The sequence below is a fragment of the Carcharhinus amblyrhynchos genome, chromosome 4 (genome assembly GCF_965287045.1).
Source record: "Carcharhinus amblyrhynchos chromosome 4, sCarAmb.v2.hapA, whole genome shotgun sequence".
Taxonomy (NCBI): Eukaryota; Metazoa; Chordata; class Chondrichthyes; order Carcharhiniformes; family Carcharhinidae; genus Carcharhinus; species Carcharhinus amblyrhynchos.
This window is the reverse complement of record NC_137327.1, coordinates 91,714,838-91,738,135: the sequence shown is the minus strand read 5'-3', so window position 1 is coordinate 91,738,135 and position 23,298 is coordinate 91,714,838. Positions and strand designations below refer to the sequence as shown.

The window sequence follows — 23,298 nt, the reverse complement described above, 5'->3', positions numbered from 1 at the left end:
AAAGTATTAGTCTTGCTAAGATAGATACTAATAATGTAAAAATGTAACTAATGGGTGTGATTCGTTGGTTAGTGAAGAATCTTCCATCTCTGGTTCATCACTGTTTTGATTCAGGTATTGTGGAATATTGTTGGGCCAGATAAAATTTATAAAACTTAATTTACTTATCACCGTTTTTGGCTGCATGAATGCACGCATTGATGATGTGCTGGGGCATTCAACGACACGAGTGAGATGCTTGCTGTTCTTATATCAGAAGCAGCTTTGTGGCAGGAAATTAGCTATTTGACAGCTTTTAAGGTTTTGTTCTGAATGTAGAGAATTTATCTCAGAAACTGGACAATTCTTGTTTGAAAGCACCATGTATTCTTGGGCTGATGTATTTTGTTTTAATAGTTTGTCTTATTTCAAATTTTCCCTAGTTCTTTTATGTCATTGGAAGCATGCTTTGGGCTGACTTGTAGGGTGACTGCTGTTCACATCCTGACTGATGTATATGATTGTTATCTTTACTTTGACAGAATTAGTCCAACCTTTGCTGATGCCTACTCAAACATGGGGAACACACTCAAAGAAATGCAAGATGTGCAGGGTGCTTTGCAGTGCTACACAAGAGCAATTCAGATAAATCCTGCATTTGCTGATGCTCACAGCAACCTAGCCTCAATCCACAAGGTAAGGACTAGTGTTTAAAGATTGAAAAAAAACATTTTATTCTGACCTAATCTGTACATTGGGGAAGTGATTTCTCTAATTTACAAGCAAGTCATGTGGATTTAAGTATGCAATTCATGTCAGTTTTTAAGTAAGTATAGATATATAAATCTTAGTGATTATTCATTTAATCCTGCTGGAATTTAAAACACAAATATCATTTTCTGTTACAGGATTCGGGAAATATTCCAGAAGCCATTGCTTCTTACAGAACTGCCTTGAAGCTAAAACCAGACTTCCCAGATGCCTATTGTAATCTGGCACATTGCTTGCAGGTAACTGATATCCCATGAATTGGTTGCATTTATTTACACTAGCAATGATGAGTTTAGTTTTTCATAGAGCTCATATTAACATATCTTGCATGAAACAGAACGTCTCTAGGTGACACTTGCTGCTGGAATTATTTATTTTCCTGATTACAGTTTTAGGGCGTAAACGTACAGTGTTTTGCACTGCTTCATTCTGTTTGGTTATGCAAAAGATGCATTGTATTTTCAGCACAGAAACAGACCATTTTGACAGTGGGTCCATGAAGTATTTTCCACATGAACCTCTTCCCACCACTTCAACGTCATCAACATATCTTTCTGGTCCTTTCTGCCTTGGAACGGTGATGGCCTCGTGGTATTATCACTCGACTGTTAATCCAGAAACTAGTTAATGTTCTGGGACCTGGATTTGAATCCCATTACGATAATTGGTGGAATCTGAATTCAGTAAAAAAAAATCCAAATTAAGAATCTACTGATGACCATGAAACCATTGTCGATCGTTGGGAAAGGCCCATCTGATTCACTAATGTCCGGTAGGGAAGGAGATCTGCCATCCCTACCTGGTCTGGCCTACATATTACTCCAAAGCAATAGCAATTGTGGTGACTCTCACCTCCTCTCGGGCAACTATGGATGGGCAATAAATGCTGGCCACCCAGCGACACCTGTGTTCCACAAATGAATAAAGAATATATAGCCTTGAACACATCAATACCAGTAACCTTAACTACCATCACTGCTTCATTTACTCCCTGCAGCAGCAAGTTCCATATTCTAAGCACTTGTCATATTGTATACTGTGGGCTCAGGTTAACATGACCACTACAGTGCAACTGGAAACTGTAAATAGGATGTAAATTGTGCTACTCAAATCATACTGTACTCATAAGTTACTTACTTTTGAAGTATAGCCCAGTTATTATGAGGGATAAAAGGCAGAAACAAAAACATGAAACATTAAATGAAAGTATGTAGGATGGTCAAGCAGGACATGTGATTGCTGGTAGTTATCAGCTTACCCATGAACAAAGTTTCTGATTTTTTTTTTAGGCATGATATAAAATTGGCTTTATCTGCAGAGGCAGTAAACATGTTGCCCGCTATAGAAATGCTCCTTTAACTGTCAGCTTAAAAGTGTTTGACAGTGCATAACCATGATTCACTTCCAAACATAGATTTTAAAATTTTCAAACATGCACAATTCGTGAGCTGGTATTTTGAGCTGCCTTGCCACCTCCTTAAATTTCCAGCAGCTGGGTAGGTGTCAGGCCTTTGGGCCACCTGGTACCACTGGTAAACCCTTGCTGTGGCATCTGTTCGGGCACTCTGTCTCCCAACAAGGACACCCTGAAAAGCAATCGCTATCCTTGCCTGGTGAAACCACTCTGATTTACTGCTGGCACTGTCCTTCATTGCTAATCTTTGTGGGAGACTGCTGCAGTCCCAACAGTAGCCAGCGCTTCTGATGTTTGGACTGGAGAGCTGCTGCCCATTTGATCGGTCAGAGCTCTTGGAGGTGGGATATCTTCCCACGTGTGGATGGAAGCCATAGACTTTATAGATTCAAATGTAAAACATAAGTGTGTCACAAAGTCACGTAGGGGTGATTGTTAGGTACTATTTGTCTGATGGATTTGTCCTCCATAATATGTTGCAGTTTAATTGGAATTATGAAGTGCGGTGTAATTCTTCTGGATCGTGGTTAATGTTCAGACTTGAAATTTGGAGTAAGTATTGGGTGGAGGTGGATGAATAAAAAGTGGGCTCTGGAAATAATTTCTGCTCTGAATCCAGAACTGATTTGAAGTACAAGTCTCAGTGCATTCGTATATTAGCTTAGTTTAAAGAGTAGGGTTGGTGCAGACTCAATGGGCCGAAGGGCCTCTTTCTGCACTGTAGGGTTCTATGGTTTTTGGTAGTGGGCTTTGGCTGCAGTTTGTGATGGTCACATAAACGTGTTCACTTCAATCCAAAATGCCATATAAAATACTCCAGTATCCAGCTGGTGAAGGATAGAACTGGAGCCAATGATTACTGACTTATACATGTTATAAGCAAACACTTCCTCACCCAACCACCGTGGTTTCAGCCCGTCAATTTATAAAGGTACGTGTTACCATCCACAATCTATATGCAAATACACACAATTAATACATAAATCATAGATTCACTTATCACAATAGTGAGATTTTTAAATAATTTAAAAAGCCTTTATTTTCTGTAGGAAAAAATTACATTGTGAGATGCTCTTCCTCTAGGATTACTGACCGTTCATTTGTACATGCATTGCAACAGTTGGAGACTTACAGCCATCCATGTAATTTTGGAAGTTTACTTTCTCTCCAGCATTTGTTTCACGCTGGCCAAAGGCCAATTTGTAATCTTTTTTCACTCGTATTTCATATAGTGCACTTTATCCCACAAGCCCCCACTGCCACCACCACGTCGGTGTTTTGGCAGGCAGGGAACGTTTATTCCTTTGCAACTTCAGCTAAAGGATTTCATTCTGACTCAAGGGATGGAATTGTCTCTGATATCACAAAGATCCAATGTCGGGCAGGTGAAGCGGCATTGAGTCTGTTGATGACAGTGGTGGCTTTTTGCACCAATATAGTCTGGGACTTAACTGAATTGCAGGCAGGGCTTATGATGTATTGCTGGTGGGTGGCTTTTAATTCCTACAGCTGGTCATCATCTGGGTGTCTTGTAAAGGCAGCCCTAGTGCACAGCAACCACACTAGTTAGTTAATGTTCTTCACCCAGGTACATTGTCTGGCACCCCTGGCATTACCCTGGCACTTTTCCCTTTTTTCTTGCCCTCTCAGGTGGGATATTTATCATTCAATTACCCACTCTGGGCATTGATGTGGATGTGATACTCTGTCCTGTGTGACATGTTCACCACCATTACTGTTGTAACCTCTTATATTTCTTGTATGTATAAATAGTTTTGGAAAATGACTTCCCAAAAGTAAGTAATCTCTGTCAAAAAACATTTTCTGTATTTTGCCCATTAAGCTGAGGGATAATGGTGCAAGGAATGGAGGAACCCTGTTATAGGCAAAACCAAAAGTTTAGGAAATGTTCAACTTCTAAGCCATGAAGGATTTTGTACATTTCCATCATCATGCATTCTCTGTTAAATACCTTATTTACTATAGCCTTTTCCAATCATAGTTTCTTGAATCTTTTTCATAAATTTGTCCCTATGACATAGAATCATTTTGGCCACTCTGACTTTTTAGAACATAAGAACATAAGAAATAGGAGCAGGAGTAGGCCATCTAGCCCTTCGAGCCTGCCCCGCCATTCAATAAGATCATGGCTGATCTGTCGTGGATCAGTTCCACATTCCCGCCCTCTCCCCATAACCCTTAATCCCCTCGCTTATCAAAAACCCATCAACCCGCGTCTTAAAAATATTGAGCAAGGCAGCCTCCACCACTTCAATGGGCAGAGAATTCCAGAGATTCACCACCCTTTGAGTGAAGAAGTTCCTCCTCAACTCCGTTCTAAAACCCCCCCCCCCTTACCTTGAGGCTGTGCTCCCTGGTCCTACTGTCCTTTCTGAGCGGGAAGAGCCTCTCCACCTCTATCCTATCCATCCCATTCATCATCTTATACGTCTCAATGAGATCTCCCCTCATTCTTCTAAACTCTTAACGAGTACAAGCCTAGTTTATTCAGCCTCTCCTCAAAGCTCAACCCCCTCAACTCCGGTATCAGCCTAGTAAACCTCCTCTGCACTCCCTCCAAGGCCAAAATATCCTTGTGTAAGTGCGGCGACCAAAACTGCACACAGTACTCCAGCTGCGGCCTCACCAATGCCCTATACAGCTGCAGCAAGACCTCCCTACTTTTATATTCAATCCCCCTCGCTATGAAGGCCAGCATCCCATTCGCCTTCCTGACCACCTGCAAGCTGGGTTTTTGCGACTCATGCACAAGGACCCCGAGGTCCCTCTGCACCGTCGCCTGCTGCAGTTTTTCGCCATGTAAGTAATAGTCCTTCCCACCATTATTCCTACCAAAGTGGACCACCTTGCACTTGCCAACATTAAATTCCATTTGCCATTTCCTGGCCCATTCGCCCAGCTTATCTAGATCCTTCTGCAGACTCTCCACACCCTCCGCGCAATTTGCCGTTCCACCAATCTTAGTGTCATCAGCAAATTTCGACACCGTACACTCAGTTCCCTCCTCCAGATCATCTGTATAAATGGTAAATAGCTGAGGCCCCAGCACCGACCCCGGGGCACTCCACTAGTCACCATCCGCCAATCCGAATAGTGCCCATTAACCCCCACTCTCTGCCTCCTATTTGACAACCAATCCTCTATCCACGCTAACACCCTACCCCCAACTCCATGCCCCCTTACCTTCTGCAATAACCTCTTGTGAGGTACCTTGTCAAACGCCTTCTGAAAATCAAGAAAGACCACATCCACCGGTTCTCCTCTATCCACCGCCCTAGACACATCCTCATAGAACTCCAATAAAATTGTCAGACACGACTTCCCCTTAACGAAACCGTGCTGCGTCTGCTCTATCAAGCAATTCCCCTCAAGATGCCTCGCTATTTCCTCCTTGATGAGGGATTCTAACATTTTACCTACAACAGACGTTAAACTAACCTGCCTTTTGCCTGCCACCCTTCTTAAACAACGGCGTAACATTAGCCGTTTTCCAATCTTCCGGCACTTCCCCGGAATCCAGCGACGTTTGGAAAATAACCACCAAGGCATCCACTATCACCTCTGCCATTTCTTTCAGAACCCTTGGATGCATTCCATCCGGTCCTGGGGACTTGTCCACAATCAGTCCCTCCAGTCTGTCGAGCACTGCCTCTCTAGTAACAATAATGTTATTGAGACCCTCCAGTCCTACCACCTTTCCATCGCTAACACCCAGCAAATTATTCACGTCCTCCTCCATGAAGACCGAAACAAAAAACTTATTCAAGACCTCAGCCATTTCCCCATCCCCTACCACTAAGTCCCCCCTCTCACCTTCTAAGGGTCCAACGTTCACCCTAGCCAGCCTCTTCCTTTTTATATATTTATAAAAACTCTTGCTATCCTTTTTTATATTAAGCGCTAGCCCAGCTTTTCTCCTACCCTTTTTTATCAACTTCTTTGTCAATCTTTGTTGACATTTAAACCTCTCCCAATCCTCTTCTCGCCCACTACTCTTAGCTACTCTAAACGCCTCCGCTTTTAATTTAACACTTTCCTTCACTTCCTTCGTTATCCACGGCTTATTACCTCTCCTCCTACGGTCCTTTTTAACCATCGGAATAAATTTCTGCTGAGCACCAAGAAAGATCTCCTTAAAGATCCTCCACTGCTCCTCAGCAGACCTACCTTCCAACGCGCTCCCCCTGTCAACATTCTAATACATCATTTTGTGACATAACTATGTGCTGCCCTCCATGATGGATTGATTCAGTGTCTATGTAGCTGGATTCAGTGTGGTTGGTACCACATTTCGGATTGTGCATTCTGTAAGCTAGTCCCCTATTTGCCTTTTTAATCACTGATTACTACTACTTTTAGGATTTGATAAATGTCCACTCTCTGGTTTAGCAATTTGCTTCAGGCTGGTCTCAAAATAATGACCATACATATGTACATCATACTTTTCTGTTTTCCCGAGTAAACATTTTAAGGCTTTTGGGGTTGGTGACTTTTTTTCTCTGAAGTATTAAGTCTACTAAAATCCCTACTTTTAACAAAATACTAAATTGCTAACCTAATCCAGACATTGAGACTTTTGTGATGCTGATGCGAGGACCAGCAATTGTGGAAAATACACTGCTGGCATATATGGGCAAGATGTTGGGTTTATGTGCCCAAATCAGTTCAAAATGATGAATTCAATAAAAGGAGATCTTGAGACATTAATCTGGGTTTGTTCTAATGCAGAGTTAAACACCTGTTCTAGTCTTTATTTGAATATTTGGAATAAAAGTTTAAGTGAACTGAATGTCAAAATAACAAAATATCAATGGCAACAACACCTTAAATTATCGTGCAGCATTATTTTATGCAAAAACACGTCTCCAAGCTAAGGATGGTAGGGCAAAGGATCAGATTGATGACTGCTAAATTGCTTGAGATGGTTGATTAGGGGTGTTTTTCTGGGTATACGCTAAGATGGTAAGAGTAGCCTTGCTTATCTGCATTTGTTTCTTCATTCAGAATGCATGTGTCAGATTGCAGTTAAATGTAAAAATACACTTATTATGTGATCTCTAGATTGTATGTGACTGGACAGATTATGACGAGCGGATGAAGAAGTTGGTCAGTATTGTGGCTGACCAGCTGGAGAAAAATCGACTACCATCAGTACATCCACACCACAGCATGCTGTACCCACTGTCCCATGCCTTCCGTAAAGCTATTGCTGAGAGACATGGAAATCTCTGTCTTGACAAGGTAGCATATATTTACATATTGTAATATAATTTTGAACATCACAATTTATATCTCATATATTAAAGCTTCTCAGAGCACCATAAAACCGTATCAATCTTTGCATGTTTCATCTGGTAGTAAGAATTGCGGGTTGGGGGGGGTGGGGTTGCTCTCCCATCCTGCTGCGTGCTTTTGTAGACTCGAGCGGGCCATTTCTCAGGTTCCCCATTGGCGCCATGACCTCAGAGTCTCTGGCAGCCAGATTTACCATAGAACCCTACAGTGCAGAAAGAGGCCCTTCGGCCCATCGAGTCTGCAATGAACACAATCCCACCCAGGCCCTACCCCCATATCCTTACATATTATACCCACTAATCCCTTTAACCTACGCACCTCTTGACACTAAGGGGCAATTTCTTAGCATGGCCAAACAACCTAACCCGCACATCTTTGGACTGTGGGAGGAAACCGGAGTACCCGGAGGAAACCCACACAGACACGAGGAGAATGTGCAAACTCCACACAACAGTGACCCGGGCCGGGAATTGAACCCAGGACCCTGGAGCTGTGAAGCAGCAGTGCTAACCACTGTGCTACCGTGCCACCCTGGGTGAGAAAATGGAGTGGAAGCCCAAGGTCAGCCATGATGGCATTAAATGACAGAGCAGGTTCAATGCGACAAGTGGTCTACTCCTGCTCCTATTTCTTGTGCCCGTTGCCCGACTTGGGCAGATATCATCATTCCTTCGCCAGCAGTGGGTCAATATCCTAGAACTCCTGACTTAACAGCACAGGAGGGCGCCTTCATCGTAAAAACTGCAAACGTTTAAGGAGAAGGTCCACCATAAGCTCGAAATGCCAGCCTTGCGAGTGAAGATAGTACCCAGAGAACATTAAAATCTCAGCACAGATCCTGAGCCCCTCCTGGACAATTAGAGAGCAGGACCATTGTGTCCATTAGGTGAACTAGGTGGGTGCCAAGGACTGTATGTATGAAAGGACAGCAAAAAAAAAAGTCTGGCTTTTAAACAAAAAAACAACCAAATGCTGGCTGGATTTGTATTGAGACACAGCAAATAGTTTCCACTTCCCACCAGATTTCTCTGCTGTGAATGTTTCACTTCACTGGAGTTTACCATAGCTCCCCACTTGCGGGGGGATTGGGGCTGCACGGGACAGATAGGGAGTCGATGCTGGCCTGGACACATTCAGAGGGTCAGCAGTTGAAACGTGGTGGCGGGGGTGGGGGTCATGGGGGCTGGCTAGTGATCGAGCTGGCCAGCGATTAGGGGGCAACCAGTACATGGGCTACGGCCTGACAGATTGACATGTGCACAGTGGCCCACTCAACGTGATGCTGTTGGCCTCTCTGGCAGAAATAGGCCCCGCCCACTGATTCTCAACATGATTCACGCTAGTGCCCTCTGCAGTGCACAAGAGTGTGGGAGATTCATTTTGAAATAACTAAAAGAAAAAACAGTGGATTTACTCCCGCTTTTACGTAAATTCAACACAACTTTTTTTGGGGAGAATCGCACATCTGTTTACTCTGGTGTTTTAACCCATTTGTATCTATTTCTATTTGTGTGTGTCTTTCTTTATATTTATCTCATCTCCTCCCATAATAATCCTTCTTTCGCTCAAATCAAGCTTGTTTCTGAACTAATAATCTCACTTTGAGGCAGAAGATTGTTCCTCGTGCCACTTAGAATAGATTCCCTACAATGGAGAGGGAATCATTCCACCCACTGAGCCTGCACTAACAACCAAGCTGCCCAGATCCTATCCCTGTAACCCCATGTAAATACCCTGCTAATTCTCCTGACGCTCTGGGTCAAAACCGAAGGAACTCCACGCGGACATGGTTGGAATCGGACCTCGGTCCCTGGTGCTGAGAAACAACTGTCTAACCACTGCCACTTATTCCCTCAAAATATTCTGACAGATATGCCAAACAATATTCTTGTTTCATCAAATTATGTTGACTCTGCCTAATATGTTTTCCTGAATGCTGTTAGTACTGCTTAATAATCGACTCCAGCACTTTTCTGTTGAATTGTGTTAGACTGGTTTCCTCTCTCTCCCCCTCCTTTCTTGATTATCAAAGTTACATTTGCTATTTTCCAATCCACTTGAATTCTTCCAAAATTCAGCAATTCTGAAACTCCTCTCTGTAGCTACCTCTTTAAAAAAAAATTGGATGTCGTTTGTCAGGTCCAGGTGATTTATTATTTTACAGTTGCATTAACTTCTCCTGTGCTGCTGCTTTAACAAAGTAATTAATTATTTGGTCAGGATGCCTAGTACCTATACCTTTCCCAACCCTTGGGTATATTACTCCTCTTGGTAATATTTTAAACCTCCTCATATAGTAATATTCCTAACCCCTCTAGTCAGCAGCCACAGTTGGATTTTTTTCTTGTGATTTTATGTCTCAGTGGAATGTTGAAAATAATGAAATATTTCTTTAAATTATCACTTTTGCTCATTTACCATCACACCTTTTGAACCTAATTTTGCAATCTCTTTTAGGCTAATCTGGCTGTTCTGGCTTTATTTAACTTCAGAACTCTAGTTTTGGACTTGTATACATCACCTTCAGAAGTTTAGACTGAGTTTGAAAGTATTCTCATCACGCTTTCACAGAGAATTCTGTGCAATGCGACTACTAGTTAATCCCTTGGGCCTACGTTTAAAAAATTAATCTGAAGTAGCCTCTTCCCTAGTGATCTTAATGCATTCTATTAATTTATCCTCCAAACTACCTATGCCGATCTGATTTGTCCAATGAAGATTAAAGTTTTCTGTGATTATTCCATTTGTTTTATCAAGCTCCTCTTACTTTTTAATTAGTAGTTGTAAATGATATTCACACATCTAATTATTTCAGTTGATTAAGTTTAGTTGATTGGAATGAAAACCTACCTACAGGAAGAAGCCACTAAACAGGCCTTTCAAGGGGCTGCATTTAGACTTGGGCCTGGAGTTACATTGTGAAGAGATTATTAACATTTGTTGCCACATTCCAGAACTAACCCCCCCACACCCGACTCCAACACACACACAACTCACTCTGTAGTAATGTTTACACTTTTTCTTTGCAGATTAATGTCCTTCACAAGCCACCATATGAACATCCAAAAGATTTGAAAGCTAGTAATGGACGTCTGAAAATTGGCTTTGTGAGTTCAGATTTTGGGAACCACCCGACCTCTCATCTAATGCAGTCAATCCCTGGGATGCACAATTCTGAAAAATTTGAGGTAATTAGAAATAATGAACTTTTTCTTCTGGTTAAATTCCAGAATTAGAAGCTTTTTAGATGCATGCTGGTTGTGTTGCCTGTGACCATTTTGTCTTCTGTGTTGTGAAACTGTTTTGCATCCTGGCACATCTGTTTGAATTGTCAAGTGCAACATCCCTGTGTGCGTATGAGTTAATCCAGCCTCCAACCAGAGGAGCAAATGCCTCTATTCGTCGAGATGACATAATTTTGAGACTTGAGTTTAGTAGTTTTCCAGAAATATAGAACTTAGATTAATTTGATATTATGCCTTAAGTGATCAAGGAAGTTTAAATGCTTGTTAATAAAAGGGAAATCTTATGTTCTGCATTATCTTTTGTAGTTGCAGGATGTCTAGTCTTTCGTATACCATCCTGTTTTGATCCCATTTGATATTAAGGTCCTGGGGGGAAGGAGGAAAGGAAAGCTCTGGCTTGATAGATCCTTACTGGCATGTTTTTTAAGAAACCATGGAGGATAGTTAGTGAACAGGAGTCTGTTACTCAACCTTTAACCAAAGAATAAAACAAATAATCCCTAATCAGTCCTTAGCTTTGTAAATACATCCTGTCTCAAAATCCTCTTGAACAATTTACACACCACTGACATTAGGCTCACCAGTGTCTCGTTCCCCACCTTTTCCCTGCTGTCTTTGTTAAATATTGGTATAACATTTGCCTCCTTTCATCTTCCGACACCTCACCCATGGCTATCAATGAAACAATTATCTCCACTAGGGGCCCTGCAACTACTAGCTGTCTGGCTACCATCTGTAACGCACAGGTCAGGAGTATTATGGAAAATGGTCTGGCTGGATGTTGCTCCAACGGTCAAGAAGTTTGAAACCATCTGGGATGAAGCAGCTTGCTTGATTGGTGACCCTATCCGTTACCTTCAACATTCATTCTCTCCACCACCAATTAACAGTGGTAGCTGTGTGTACAATCTACAAGAGGCACTGCAGCAACTCGCCAGGGTTTCTTCAACATCACCTTCCACACTTGTGACTGTTACCACCTGGAAAGACAAGGGCAGCAGGTGCACAGAAATACCACAACAAGTACCCTCCTAAGCCACATACCATCCTGATCTGGGATTATGTTGCCATTCCTTCACTGTCACTGGGCCAGAATCTCAGAAATCTCTTAACAGCACTGAATGTATCTACAGTGCTGCTTCACTGTGATTCACATCCTCTTGGGGGCAGTTAAGGGTGGACAGTAATTGTTGGCCTTGCTGGCAAGACTCATATATTCTGAATGATTACTTGAAACAAAAAAAAACAGCTTTGCCCCTTTGATTGCAAGCTAAGATCTAGCTTTCTTTTTGAAGAAAAATATTTTATGGCTTTAGTAGTAATCTTCACTGGAACTGCAGAACGTGTAGGTAAACTATCACAGTAAAAGTTTGAAGTTTATTTATTAGTCACAAGTTGGCTTGCATTAACACTGCAATAAAATTACTGTGAAAATCCCCTAGTTGCCACATTCCAGCAGCTGTTCGGGTACACTGAGAGAATTCAGCCAATGGCCATTCCACCTAACCAGCTCGTCTTTCAGACTGTGGGAGGAAACCGGAGCACCCGGAGGAAACCCATGCAGACACGGAGAACGTGCAAACTCTACACAGATAGTGACTCAAGCTGGGAATCATACTCGGGTCCCTTGAACTGTGAGGCAGCAGTGCTAACCACTGTGCCATCATGCCACCCTCTTTAGGAGTTTTTCAGAGACATATGTGTTTTGCTGGCTTCATGCAGGAAATTTCTCTTTTATTAATACAGTTCAGCAAATACAAAGAACTTGCGCAAGACAGTAATACTGGTTTGAAGACTTACTTTATTGCCTGGCCTGGTTCCACCATAGAGGGAGAGCATTTTGAGACATCTCAATTTACATTATCAAGATATTTTGCAATTATACTCCCTCAGAAATCATCTGCTCGCCTACTCCTATCTTACTAGTATAGGCAAATCATTTTAGTATGGATTATTTACCTCGGCCAATTACATCCTATACTCTGGCAGCATGAGAATTCATAGTTCTGTAGAATCCAAAAGCTCCCGCCCACATGTCTTTTAGCAATTTAAATTGCGTAGGTAATAGAGTTCAGAGGTACCTTTTCCACTGCCTCTATTACGTAGGTCATGGAGATTAAATGTTCTCATTCTCACTGTCTGCTAAGCACTTATGCGTAGAAATTGAACTGGCCCATTCATGTTAATGATAATGATAATAACTGTGCTCTGTGGCTGTATTGTTCTTAAAGAATGTGGTTCATCTGAGTTTTCATCCCATTATGCCTTGGGACAGTCTGTATTTTGACCAACGTGGACAGAATATTTCAAAAGTACATGCTTAAAATCTGTGTTTCTATGCAACTGTATCTCTGTACTCTAGGTATTCATACTTTTCCTGTATTATTCATTTCATAAGAACATAAGAAATAGGAGCAGGAGTAGGCCAACTAGCCCTTCGAGCCTGCCCCACCATTCAATAAGATCATGGCTGATCTGTCGTGGCTCAGTTCCACGTTCCCGCCCTCTCCCCATAACCCTTAATCCCCTCTCTTATCAAAAACCCATCAACCCGCGTCTTAAAAATATTTAGCGAGGTAGCTTCCACCACTTCAACGGGCAGAGAATTCCAGAGATTCACCACCCTTTGAGTGAAGAAGTTCCTCCTCAACTCCGTTCTAAACCGCCCCCCCTTTATCTTGAGGCTGTGCCCCCTAGTCCTACTGTCCTTTCTGAGCGGGAAGAGTCTCTCCACCTCTAGCCTATCCATCCCATCATCATCTTATACGTCTCTGAGATCTCCCCTCATTCTTCTAAACTGTAACGAGTACAAGCCTAATTTATTCAGCCTCTCCTCATAGCTCAACCCCCTCAACTCCGGCATCAGCCTAGTAAACCTCCTCTGCACTCCCTCCAAGGCCAAAATATCCTTGCGTAAGTACGGCGACCAAAACTGCACACAGTACTCCAGCTGCGGCCTCACCAATGCCCTATACGGCCGCAGCAAGACCTCCCTACTTTTATATTCAATCCCCCTCGCTATGAAGGCCAGCATCCCATTCGCCTTCCTGACCACCTGCAAGCTGGGTTTTTGCGACTCATGCATAAGGACCCCGAGGTCCCTCTGCACCGTCGCCTGCTGCAGTCTTTCGCCATGTAAGTAATAATCCTTCCTACCATTATTCCTACCAAAGTGGACCACCTCGCACTTGCCAACATTAAATTCCATTTGCCATTTCCTGGCCCATTCGCCCAGCCTATCTAGATCCTTCTGTAGACTCTCCCCACCCTCCGCACAATTTGCCGTTCCACCAATCTTGGTGTCATCAGCAAATTTCGACACCCTACACTCGGTTCCCTCCTCCAGATCATCTATATAAATGGTAAATAGCTGAGGCCCCAGCACCGACCCCTGGGGCACTCCACTAGTCACCCTAAATTAGGTAACCCCGATTTTTTTTTTTTAGTACCAGGTTATCCTAATTTCCTCTAACATCATCGAAATTGAATTTCATTTTGCGTTTCTCTATGGACAAGAATGGAAAATCTGTGCTTAGTTTATAAGTAAAAGCAGTAAAATGAAAGAATATAATATTTGAAGAAAGACACCGTGAAGCAAATAGTGATAAATGCATCATTATGAAACAATAATCTTTTGAATTAATACCATTATTTTATGGTGACTAATTTGGTTCATTCCTGCCCTACTGTTGCTTCTATTAAAATGTGCAGTGATTGCCTATGCAATTGCTCTGTGATCCATCCATTTTCTGACGTTTTGAACTCATTATGAAAACAGCAAAAGTGGTTGAAAACCATGGGTGCGCTAGGACTTAATGTTAATTCAAACCTATTTTATTAATTGTAGTCTTTGTGACATTGGGGATTACATTTAGACCTTGTATTTTTCCAGTAAATCCTTAACTGGAGTGGAAGAAAATGAAGCAAAGCAGAGTACTGGCTGGAGTCAGCCCTCAGTACAGCAGTGCTGGAAGCAGCATGATTGCTCCCTTTGGATTCTGGGAAACCATTTTAAAACATTTGTGATTTCTTCAGCTTTCGTGTTTATATATGTAGTGGCAGTTTTAGCTGAAAATAGAAGCACACTGTCCATACAGCTAATATGGTCTGTGCTATGTTTCGGGATTTCTGATCAGGTCCAGCATTTAAAATTAGTTTGACTTCCTTGTTCATGTGGAATTGAAACTAAATGTGATATTTATGAAGCAACTTAATGTAGTATTTTATTCTGTGCATCAAATTTTTTTATTTTGCCTAATTGGCAGGTTTTTTGCTATGCATTGAGTTCTGATGATGGTACTAATTTTCGTGTGAAGGTGGTTGCTGAAGCGAATCATTTTGTGGACCTATCCCAGGTAAGAGCAAGTGGCATGTATATTTCATACACAATAATATTGATCAGGAATTTATACGTTTCCATCATAGTGTGTTTCTGTTGCTTATTGTCCAGATCTTGATCTGAGAGATTTGTATTTCAGGGCTTAATTTTTAGCCCAGGAAAGACAGGGTCGTCTTAACTGCTGCTTGAAAATTGCAGCTGTGAGAAAAGTTGGATAAGATAGGGTTGTTTCCCTTGCAACACGGAATGCTGAAGGTGAACTAATAAGGTGTACAAAACTGATGAAGTAGACAGGAAAGATTTGTTTCTCCGACTGAGGGGTCATTTACCAGGGGGCATAGATTTAAGGTGATTGGGAGGAGGAGTAGAAGGCACATGGGGGAGAAAACATTTTCACCCAGAGAGCGGTGTGTGTTTGGAATTTATTGCCAGAATTGGTGATGGAGGCAGAAATGTTCAATTCGTTGATCAAAGTAAGAAAGATGCTATTTTCCCAAACACAACCATGCTGGCTATCCCTGATCAGTCCGTGCCTTCCAAGTGTCAGTTTATCCTGTCTCTGACAACTTATTGGAATCAATTCTATGACCTAAGTCAGACTTTCTGGCCTAACCCCTGTATAATGGTACAATGTTTGCTAATCACCAATCCTCTATTACCTCTTGAGTATCTACTGGGGATTGGAAAATGACCCTCAGCATTTCTTGTTTCCCTCCCTGGCTTCCTTTAACAGTCAGGATACAATTCGTATATAATTCATCCATCCCTGGTGATCTACCTGCCTTCAAGGCTGTTGGTGCTTCCAGCATTTTCCTCTGTCGTTATGCTAGCCTTATTGTATCCGATATTTCACACCAGCTCTTTAACTAGGATGATCCCTCTCCCTGGTGAAGACTGAGACAATACTTATTGAGAGCCCAGCCTGCATCTTCTGCATCAATTCATAAATTACCATGTGCACTCTGGGCCCTGCTGTTTCCTTAGTTATTTTCTTGCTGTTAATGGTATAACAGCTTTTGGGTTTTCTTTGACGTTACCTGCCATTATTTGCTTGTATCCTCTCTTGAGAGTCATAGAGTAACACAACACAGATCAAACCCTTCAGCCCAACCGTCCATGCTGACCATGGTGCCCTCCCACCGAGTCCCAATTGCAAATGTTTGGCTCATGTCCCTCTATTGAGCCAACACAACAGGAAACAAAGACAAACACGCAATCATCATTGAAACCCAAAATGATCTTTGTTCCACCAATTGGATGGTATGCTCAAACCTAATTTCAACCATCGCTGTTATTATTGCCCATTTTGCAGTAAGATTCTACCTTTGGTTATCATTTTTAAAATAATCAAAGGTATAAAGTAAAAACTATTTATTTGTTGGCAGCTTTCCTCGTTTCTTCAATTATAGGGGATTTTCACATTGACTCCATTGCAGTGTTAATGTAAGCCTACTTGTGACACAGATATATTTCTCCAATATCTGTGTCCTCAAAAACATTAAATTCTCTTGCTACTGCAGAGTTTTGTTGCCTTGACGAATGCTGTAACTTTCAGCTTAAATTGAGCTGTGTGCTTGTCAAAGGCATTTTGATAGATTGTGGTTCATCTGAATTTCAAAGGCATTTATACTAGTAACTGATATTTTAGCATCCTAAGCATCACTAGGATTGTACTTGTAGCGAAATGATGGCACAATGGTTAGCATTGCTGCCTCATAGCGCCAAGGGCCCAGCTTTGATTTCCAGCTGGCTCACTATCTATGTAGAGTCTGCAAGTTCTCACCATGTCTGTGTGGGTTTCCTCCAGGTGCTCCAGTTTCCTCCCACAGTCTGAAAGATCTGCTGCTTGCTTACATTGGTCAAGCTAAATTCTCCCTCATTGTATCCGAACAGGCGCCAGGATGTGGTGACTAGGAGATTTTCATAGTGACTTCATTGCAGTGTTAATGTAAGCCTACTTGTGACACTAATAAATAAAACAAAAAGTTGGTTCTGACTTTTGGCCTTAATTAATTCCTGAAAATGAAGATTGACTTTTATGTGGGTTATATGAAAAAATATACCTGTTCCTTACCTACACATCTGAGTATAATTCATTGAACAATACCTAACATGTGATTACCTTAAACTACTGGGCATTTAACAGCCATCAAACTGAACCTATTAAATACTTAAAACATGAGATCAATTTTTAAACAGAATGAATTGTGCAACAGAAACCCCATTTTATTTACCATAAAGTAATCAGAATTTGGGGAATGTCTACTTTATTTTCTAATCATTATTAAATTATCTGGAGATTCAAGATATGACTGAACTAAAGATGAATTACAAGCCTTTTCCAATCAAAACAATACTGGCAGAGTGAGATTACATTTTACAAATCCTGGATCAGAACAAGCCAAATAATAGAAAAGAATGGATATTAATGTTTAACTTTTTATTTGACAAGAAAACAGCCAAGCAAAACTAGGAACCTTACAGAAATAAAGACACTAAATGCCCTTTTATGCTTAGATATTGCAGTCAGGATGTGGGAGGGCAATGTGGATGCAAAATCTGAGTCAAAAACCAAGAATCTTGCTGGTGAGATCTCAATTTCAGATTTTTTTGGCTTCCTAATTTCCATTTTTATTTCACCCCTGTACTTGTTGTAGATATGGATTTTGTACAGTATTATGCTTAGTCTTAAATTTCCGTAGGGGTATCATTCGGGAAAGGAAGAAAAGAAGTAAATAGTTTTTCTTCCAGTCTCTGATCCCAGCTTTACATGCACAAGCATGGATGACCCTGTGCTGCAGTACAGCCTGTTCATGGTATCATGACGTTTTCATATATGTGCTCAACAAGTGATATTTCCAAAGCCTTTCAGGTTCTACAGTACGACTCAAGAACAGCTTCTTCCCTGGTGTCATTAGACTTTTGAATGGACTGACCTTGCATTAAGTTGATCTTCCTCTATACCCTAGCTATGATTGTAACACTACATTCTGCACTCTCTCCTTGTCTATGAATGGTACGTTTTGTCTGTATAGTGCGCAAGAAACAATGCTTTCGCTATATGCTAATACATGTGACAATAAATGAAATCAGAGTATTCTCCGATGTAAAGGCTGTGTATTATTAAAAGAGCAGGGATATCATCATCATACGTGTATATGTGTTGCTGGTATATAGAACAAGCAAACTACAGTATAAACAGGCTGAATCCAGAGACCGTGAAGGACTGTGCAGCTTGACATCACAATTGACCTCCTTTCCAAATTTACTGATTATGGTCCCATATCTTTAAATCACTTATGGGACTTTTTTGGTTTATATCTATTAAGTGATTACCTATCATACTTTTATCCTTTTTTTGCTTCTAATAGACTGGATGTTTTGGAAATTAAATTCTCTAAGTTAGGCAGCTGCTACCTGAATGATGTAGGATTGAGTCAGAAGCATTTGCATAATTTGAAGGTTAAACATTTTATTGCACCAAGATTGTTAAGCCTTCTAAATACCAGTATCCCTGAGAATGCTGTCATTTTTTGCATTTCCTATAGAATACATTTTCTTGTTGCATTTTTGTGCAGATCCCATGCAACGGCAAAGCAGCTGATCGTATTCATCAAGATGGAATTCACATTCTTGTTAACATGAATGGGTACACTAAAGGAGCACGGAATGAACTGTTTGCTCTCCGTCCAGCACCTATACAGGTCTGTAACCAATTAATTCATTTTGTGTTTATGATGTAAATAAATAAAGGTAACCAAATTGTTAAATATTCTGCAGAATCAATTCTGAAATTCGGTTCAATTCTAAAATTCAACAATCTTTCGTTATACTATAGATCTTTTTCTATACTTAGCTCTGACTATAACACTACATTCTGCACCCTTTCCTTTCCTTATGAATAGTATGCTTTGTATAGCGTGTGAGAAATAATACTTTTCGCTCTACACTAATACGTGTGACAATAATAAATCAAATTTCCTTATTACAGTGTTTGCCTTGGTGTATTTGAGCCCTGCTTGATATTAAGCTGAGTGTCCTGAAAATTGTAGTTGTCCCCTCCCCACTTCAACTGCATTTTACCAAATCTATCATCTTTGTCTTCACAACTTCCTAGGATTTTGCTCCAGTGCTACTTGTCTCCTGGAATCTAGGATATGCAAGCTCCAAGCTATTCAGAACTCTTCACCCACCTTCCCAATGCATTGATTTCAAAATGACATCCTTATCCTTATCTTTTATGCCTTTTGCTGCTCCTTAACTCCTTGGTTCCAACTTGTAACCTCAAGTCCAGAGTATAATGCTATTTACTTCCTTGTAAAATTCTGCTGACTTAACCCTCTTCTACAATTGTCTCATAGAGCTAGGTCTGACTCTCTTAATCTCTGTTCATTTATGACATTGCCTCCTTTTCCTCGCAAGTCCTGCTTTCTTTGTATCCCAATTCCTGCTCTATCTAATCTGATATATAATTCAAAAATAAATCCCGTTCTGACAACACCCAGCTCTACCTCACCACTTCTTAAATTTCCATGCTATCTCAAATTTGATCCACTCCCAGTCTGACACCTAGTGCTACATACCTACATCATCACCTAGTGCTGAATGAGCAGAAATGTCTTCCAACTAAGCATTGCGATGGAAGGCAATAGTTTATTGCCTGGCCATGAAGCTATTTGGAATCAAGTGATAACAGGATGTTTAGAAAATCAAAATGCAGTCAAGTAAAGCAAACATAGTTAATCAAAGGGAAAAATTGTCTGACAAATTTATTAGATTATTGAAGGTGTAATGAGCAAGGGGTATAAAGGAGCCAATAGATGTTGTGTACTTGGATTTCCAAACAGCATTTTGTGGATGCCACACAAAAGGTTAATAAACAGGACTTTTTCTTAGGGTCATGAGTCTTTGGAAATCTCTACTTGATAAGATGGTAGAAGCAAAGTCTTTGCTTTTTAAGGCAAAGCTAAATGGATTATTGGTAAGCAAGCGGGTGATGGGCTATTGGGGGTGGGTGGGATTCAGATTTGAGATTACTATCAGATCAGCCATGATATTAAATGAATAGCAGTATTGAGGAGCTGAATGCCCTCCTCCTTGTTTGTATATGGTTGGGGGTAATGTATCAATGTAGAGGATTTAGCTGCTGACAAGAAAGACAATCAGGATAAATGGACCATTTTCAGATGGCAAACAGTATTGAGTGGAATGCTACAAAGATCAATGCTGGGGTGTCAACAATATTGTATGACCTGGATGAAAGGGCATAGTTTATTGTAGCCAAATTTGCTGGTGACAAAGATAGGTGGGAAAGCAAATTGTGAGAAGGATGCAGTCTGCAAAGGGATATCAATAAGTTAAGTGAGTGGGCAAAACTTTTGCAGATGGAGTCTAGTATGGGAGAATGTGATTGTCCACTTTGGTGGGAAGAATAGAAAAGTAGAACACTATTTAAATGAAAAGGCTGCAGAATGCTGCAGTATAAAATGATTGGGGTGTCCTTGTACATGAATCATTAAAAAAAGCACATGGATACAAGTAATTAGGAAGACAATTAGAATGTTGGCCTTTATGCTAAAACATAAAAATAGGGAAATCTTGCTACAACTATTTAGGCCCACACCAAGTGTAACATGCCTAATGTACTGTGTGCTGTTTGACAGTTATGGGGGATAGGCAAGAGGAATTGAAACTGTGCTCAGATGGTACCTGATCCTATTTATTGCTGAGTAGACTCATTGGGCCAAATGGTCTTCTGCTCCTATTTCTGATGTTTGTATGTCTTTGGCCCCCACCTCAATCCCTGTCTCTGATCCAAGAGCTCCATCCCCCTCACTGGCAACTGTCTGAAACTGAATCAAACTGCTCACAACCTTGGTATTGTATTTAATCCCAAGATGGATCTCCAACCACATACCTACATCATCACCATGACTCATAACTTCTACCAACCATGCCATGTCTCACATATCTGCTGAAAAATTGCTTGTCTATGCTTTTGTCACCTTCAACCATGACTACTTAAATGCACTTAGTTTCAGTCTCCCTTGTTTGACCCTCCCCAAATTTAAGGTTACGCAAAACACTGCTGCCCTAGTTCTAATTCTACCAAGCCCCATTCACCCATCACTCCTATACTTATTCAACTATATTGGCCTCTAGTTTAGCAATGCCTCAATTTTAATGTTCTCAACTTGTTTCCAAATCCCTGCCCAAGTCATCCTACAACTGAGGTCTCTGCAGTCCACCCAATTCTTGTTTCTTTGTGCATCTCAGATTTTTATTGCTCCACCATTGGCAGTTGTGATTTCCTTTAACTTCTTGTCTCTCTAACTCCTTCCTTTTAAGATGCTCCCTAAAACCTATCCCTTTTCTCGTGTCCTAATCTTGTGCCATGACTTTCCAATTTTTTTCTTGGTGCTCATTATTTTTCTTGATGATGCTCCTCATTTATAAACAACTTTAACACAGTGAGATGCCCAAAATGCCTAGGCATCTCACTGTGTTCAAGTTGTTTATAAATCCAAGTTGATGATGATGAAGTGCATTAGAGCATTTTGCTACACAAAAATGCTGTTTCTTTGAATGAGAATATTTATCTTGCCGTGAAGGAATTGCCACATCCTTCTTCCGTTTTCTACATAGTTCATTCCTAGCAATCTAAATGTTTAGCGAGTAGCCAGATTTGTGTTAGTCACTGTTCTGTTCACTAATTGATATTCTAATAAATGAACATTGGATACATTGAACTGTGCAGTTTTATGTTGAGGCAAGTATTATACTGAAGTACAGCTCTACTTTCCCAGGCAATGTGGCTTGGTTATCCTGGAACAAGTGGAGCCCCGTTCATGGATTACATTATAACTGACAAGGAAACATCACCACTTGATCTGGCAGAGCAGTACTCAGAAAAGCTGGCTTACATGCCCAACACCTTCTTTATTGGAGACCATGCCAACATGTTCCCACACCTGAAGGTAATGTGTTAAGCTTCCGTCTCCATGTCCATTATCGGGTATCCTTAGAACATTGTGGTTGAGTTGTTCGGTAAATGATTCCTTTCCACATTATCCACCTAAATGTGAAAGTCACTTATCAACTGAGTAAAAATGTCCATGGCTTCAATTATTACTTTTGTTATTGTTATTACTAGAGAGCAATAAACTTCCATTTCGAAGAGCAAAGGCATGGGAACACCATCAGTTCTGTTCCAAGTCATACCATCCTAACTTGAAGCTAAATTGTTGTTCCTTCACTGTCACTTGGTCAGAATCCTGAAACATATTTCCAAACAGCACTGTGGGTGTACCTACACTGCATGGATTGCAGTGATTCAGGGAACATAGAACACGTAGAAAGTAGGAGCAGTGGTAGGCCATTGGCCCTGTGAGCCTGTTCCACCATTCGTTATGATCATAGTTGATCATCCAATTCAGTAATTCCTTCTTGAAAACAAAATATTTTGGTCTCAACTGTTTTCTGTGGTAGAGAATTCCACAGGCCCACCACTCTGGGTATGTTTCTATGAGATTCCCTCTCATTCTTCCAAACTCAAGCAGACATAATCCTAACAGGCTTGAGCTCTCCTTGTATGGAAGTCCTGCCTTCCCAGGAATCAGTGATAAACCTTCACTGTACTGTCTCCATAGCAAGAACATCTCTCCTCAGATATGGAGATCAAAACTGTACAGGATGTTCCAAGTATGATCTCACCAAGTCCTGTATAACTGCAGCAAGACACATGTATTCCTGTACTCGCATCCCCTTGCTATGAACACCAGTATACCATTTGCCACCTTTGTCACCTGCTCCGTTTGAATTTCTGCTTTCGCTGGTGTACGAAGACATTCAAGTTGAGATGCATATTACCCCCTCTCAAACTGTAGCCATTCAGATAATCTGCCTTATTCTTTTTGTTATCAAAGTTCACGTTTATTCATGTCATAACTGCATTTGCCCACTCTGTCTAAATCACACTGAAACCTCTCTGCATCTCCCTCAGCTCACTCTCCCAGCTTTGTGTCATCTGCAAATTTGGAGATATTACATTAAGTTTCCACATCTATATCAATACATATTGTGAATAGCTGGAATCCTCGCACTGATTCCTGTAGAACTCCACCGGTCGCTGCCTGCCACTTGAAAACAACCCATTTATTCCTACACAATATTTCTTGCCTGCCAACCAATTTTCTATCCATCTCAAGACATTACTCCCAATTTTGTGCGCTTTA

General features: G+C 41.1%; 1 protein-coding gene across 5 annotated transcripts in view; it reads left to right on the top strand.

Annotated features, from left to right (window-relative positions):
* Nucleotides 1-23,298, top strand: part of LOC145342191 (UDP-N-acetylglucosamine--peptide N-acetylglucosaminyltransferase 110 kDa subunit) — a 71,529-nt gene that overhangs the window by 31,616 nt on the left and 16,615 nt on the right. For 4 of the 5 annotated variants that reach the window (XM_080187534.1, XM_080187533.1, XM_080187537.1 and 1 more), the window contains 7 exons: nt 522-675; nt 888-989; nt 7,247-7,426; nt 10,510-10,668; nt 14,991-15,080; nt 18,643-18,768; nt 21,871-22,041. In XM_080187534.1, coding sequence (XP_080043660.1) covers nt 522-675; nt 888-989; nt 7,247-7,426; nt 10,510-10,668; nt 14,991-15,080; nt 18,643-18,768; nt 21,871-22,041 — 982 coding nt within the window. The remainder of the gene's footprint in view (nt 1-521; nt 676-887; nt 990-7,246; nt 7,427-10,509; nt 10,669-14,990; nt 15,081-18,642; nt 18,769-21,870; nt 22,042-23,298) is intronic. The other variant, XM_080187535.1, reaches the window with a different exon arrangement.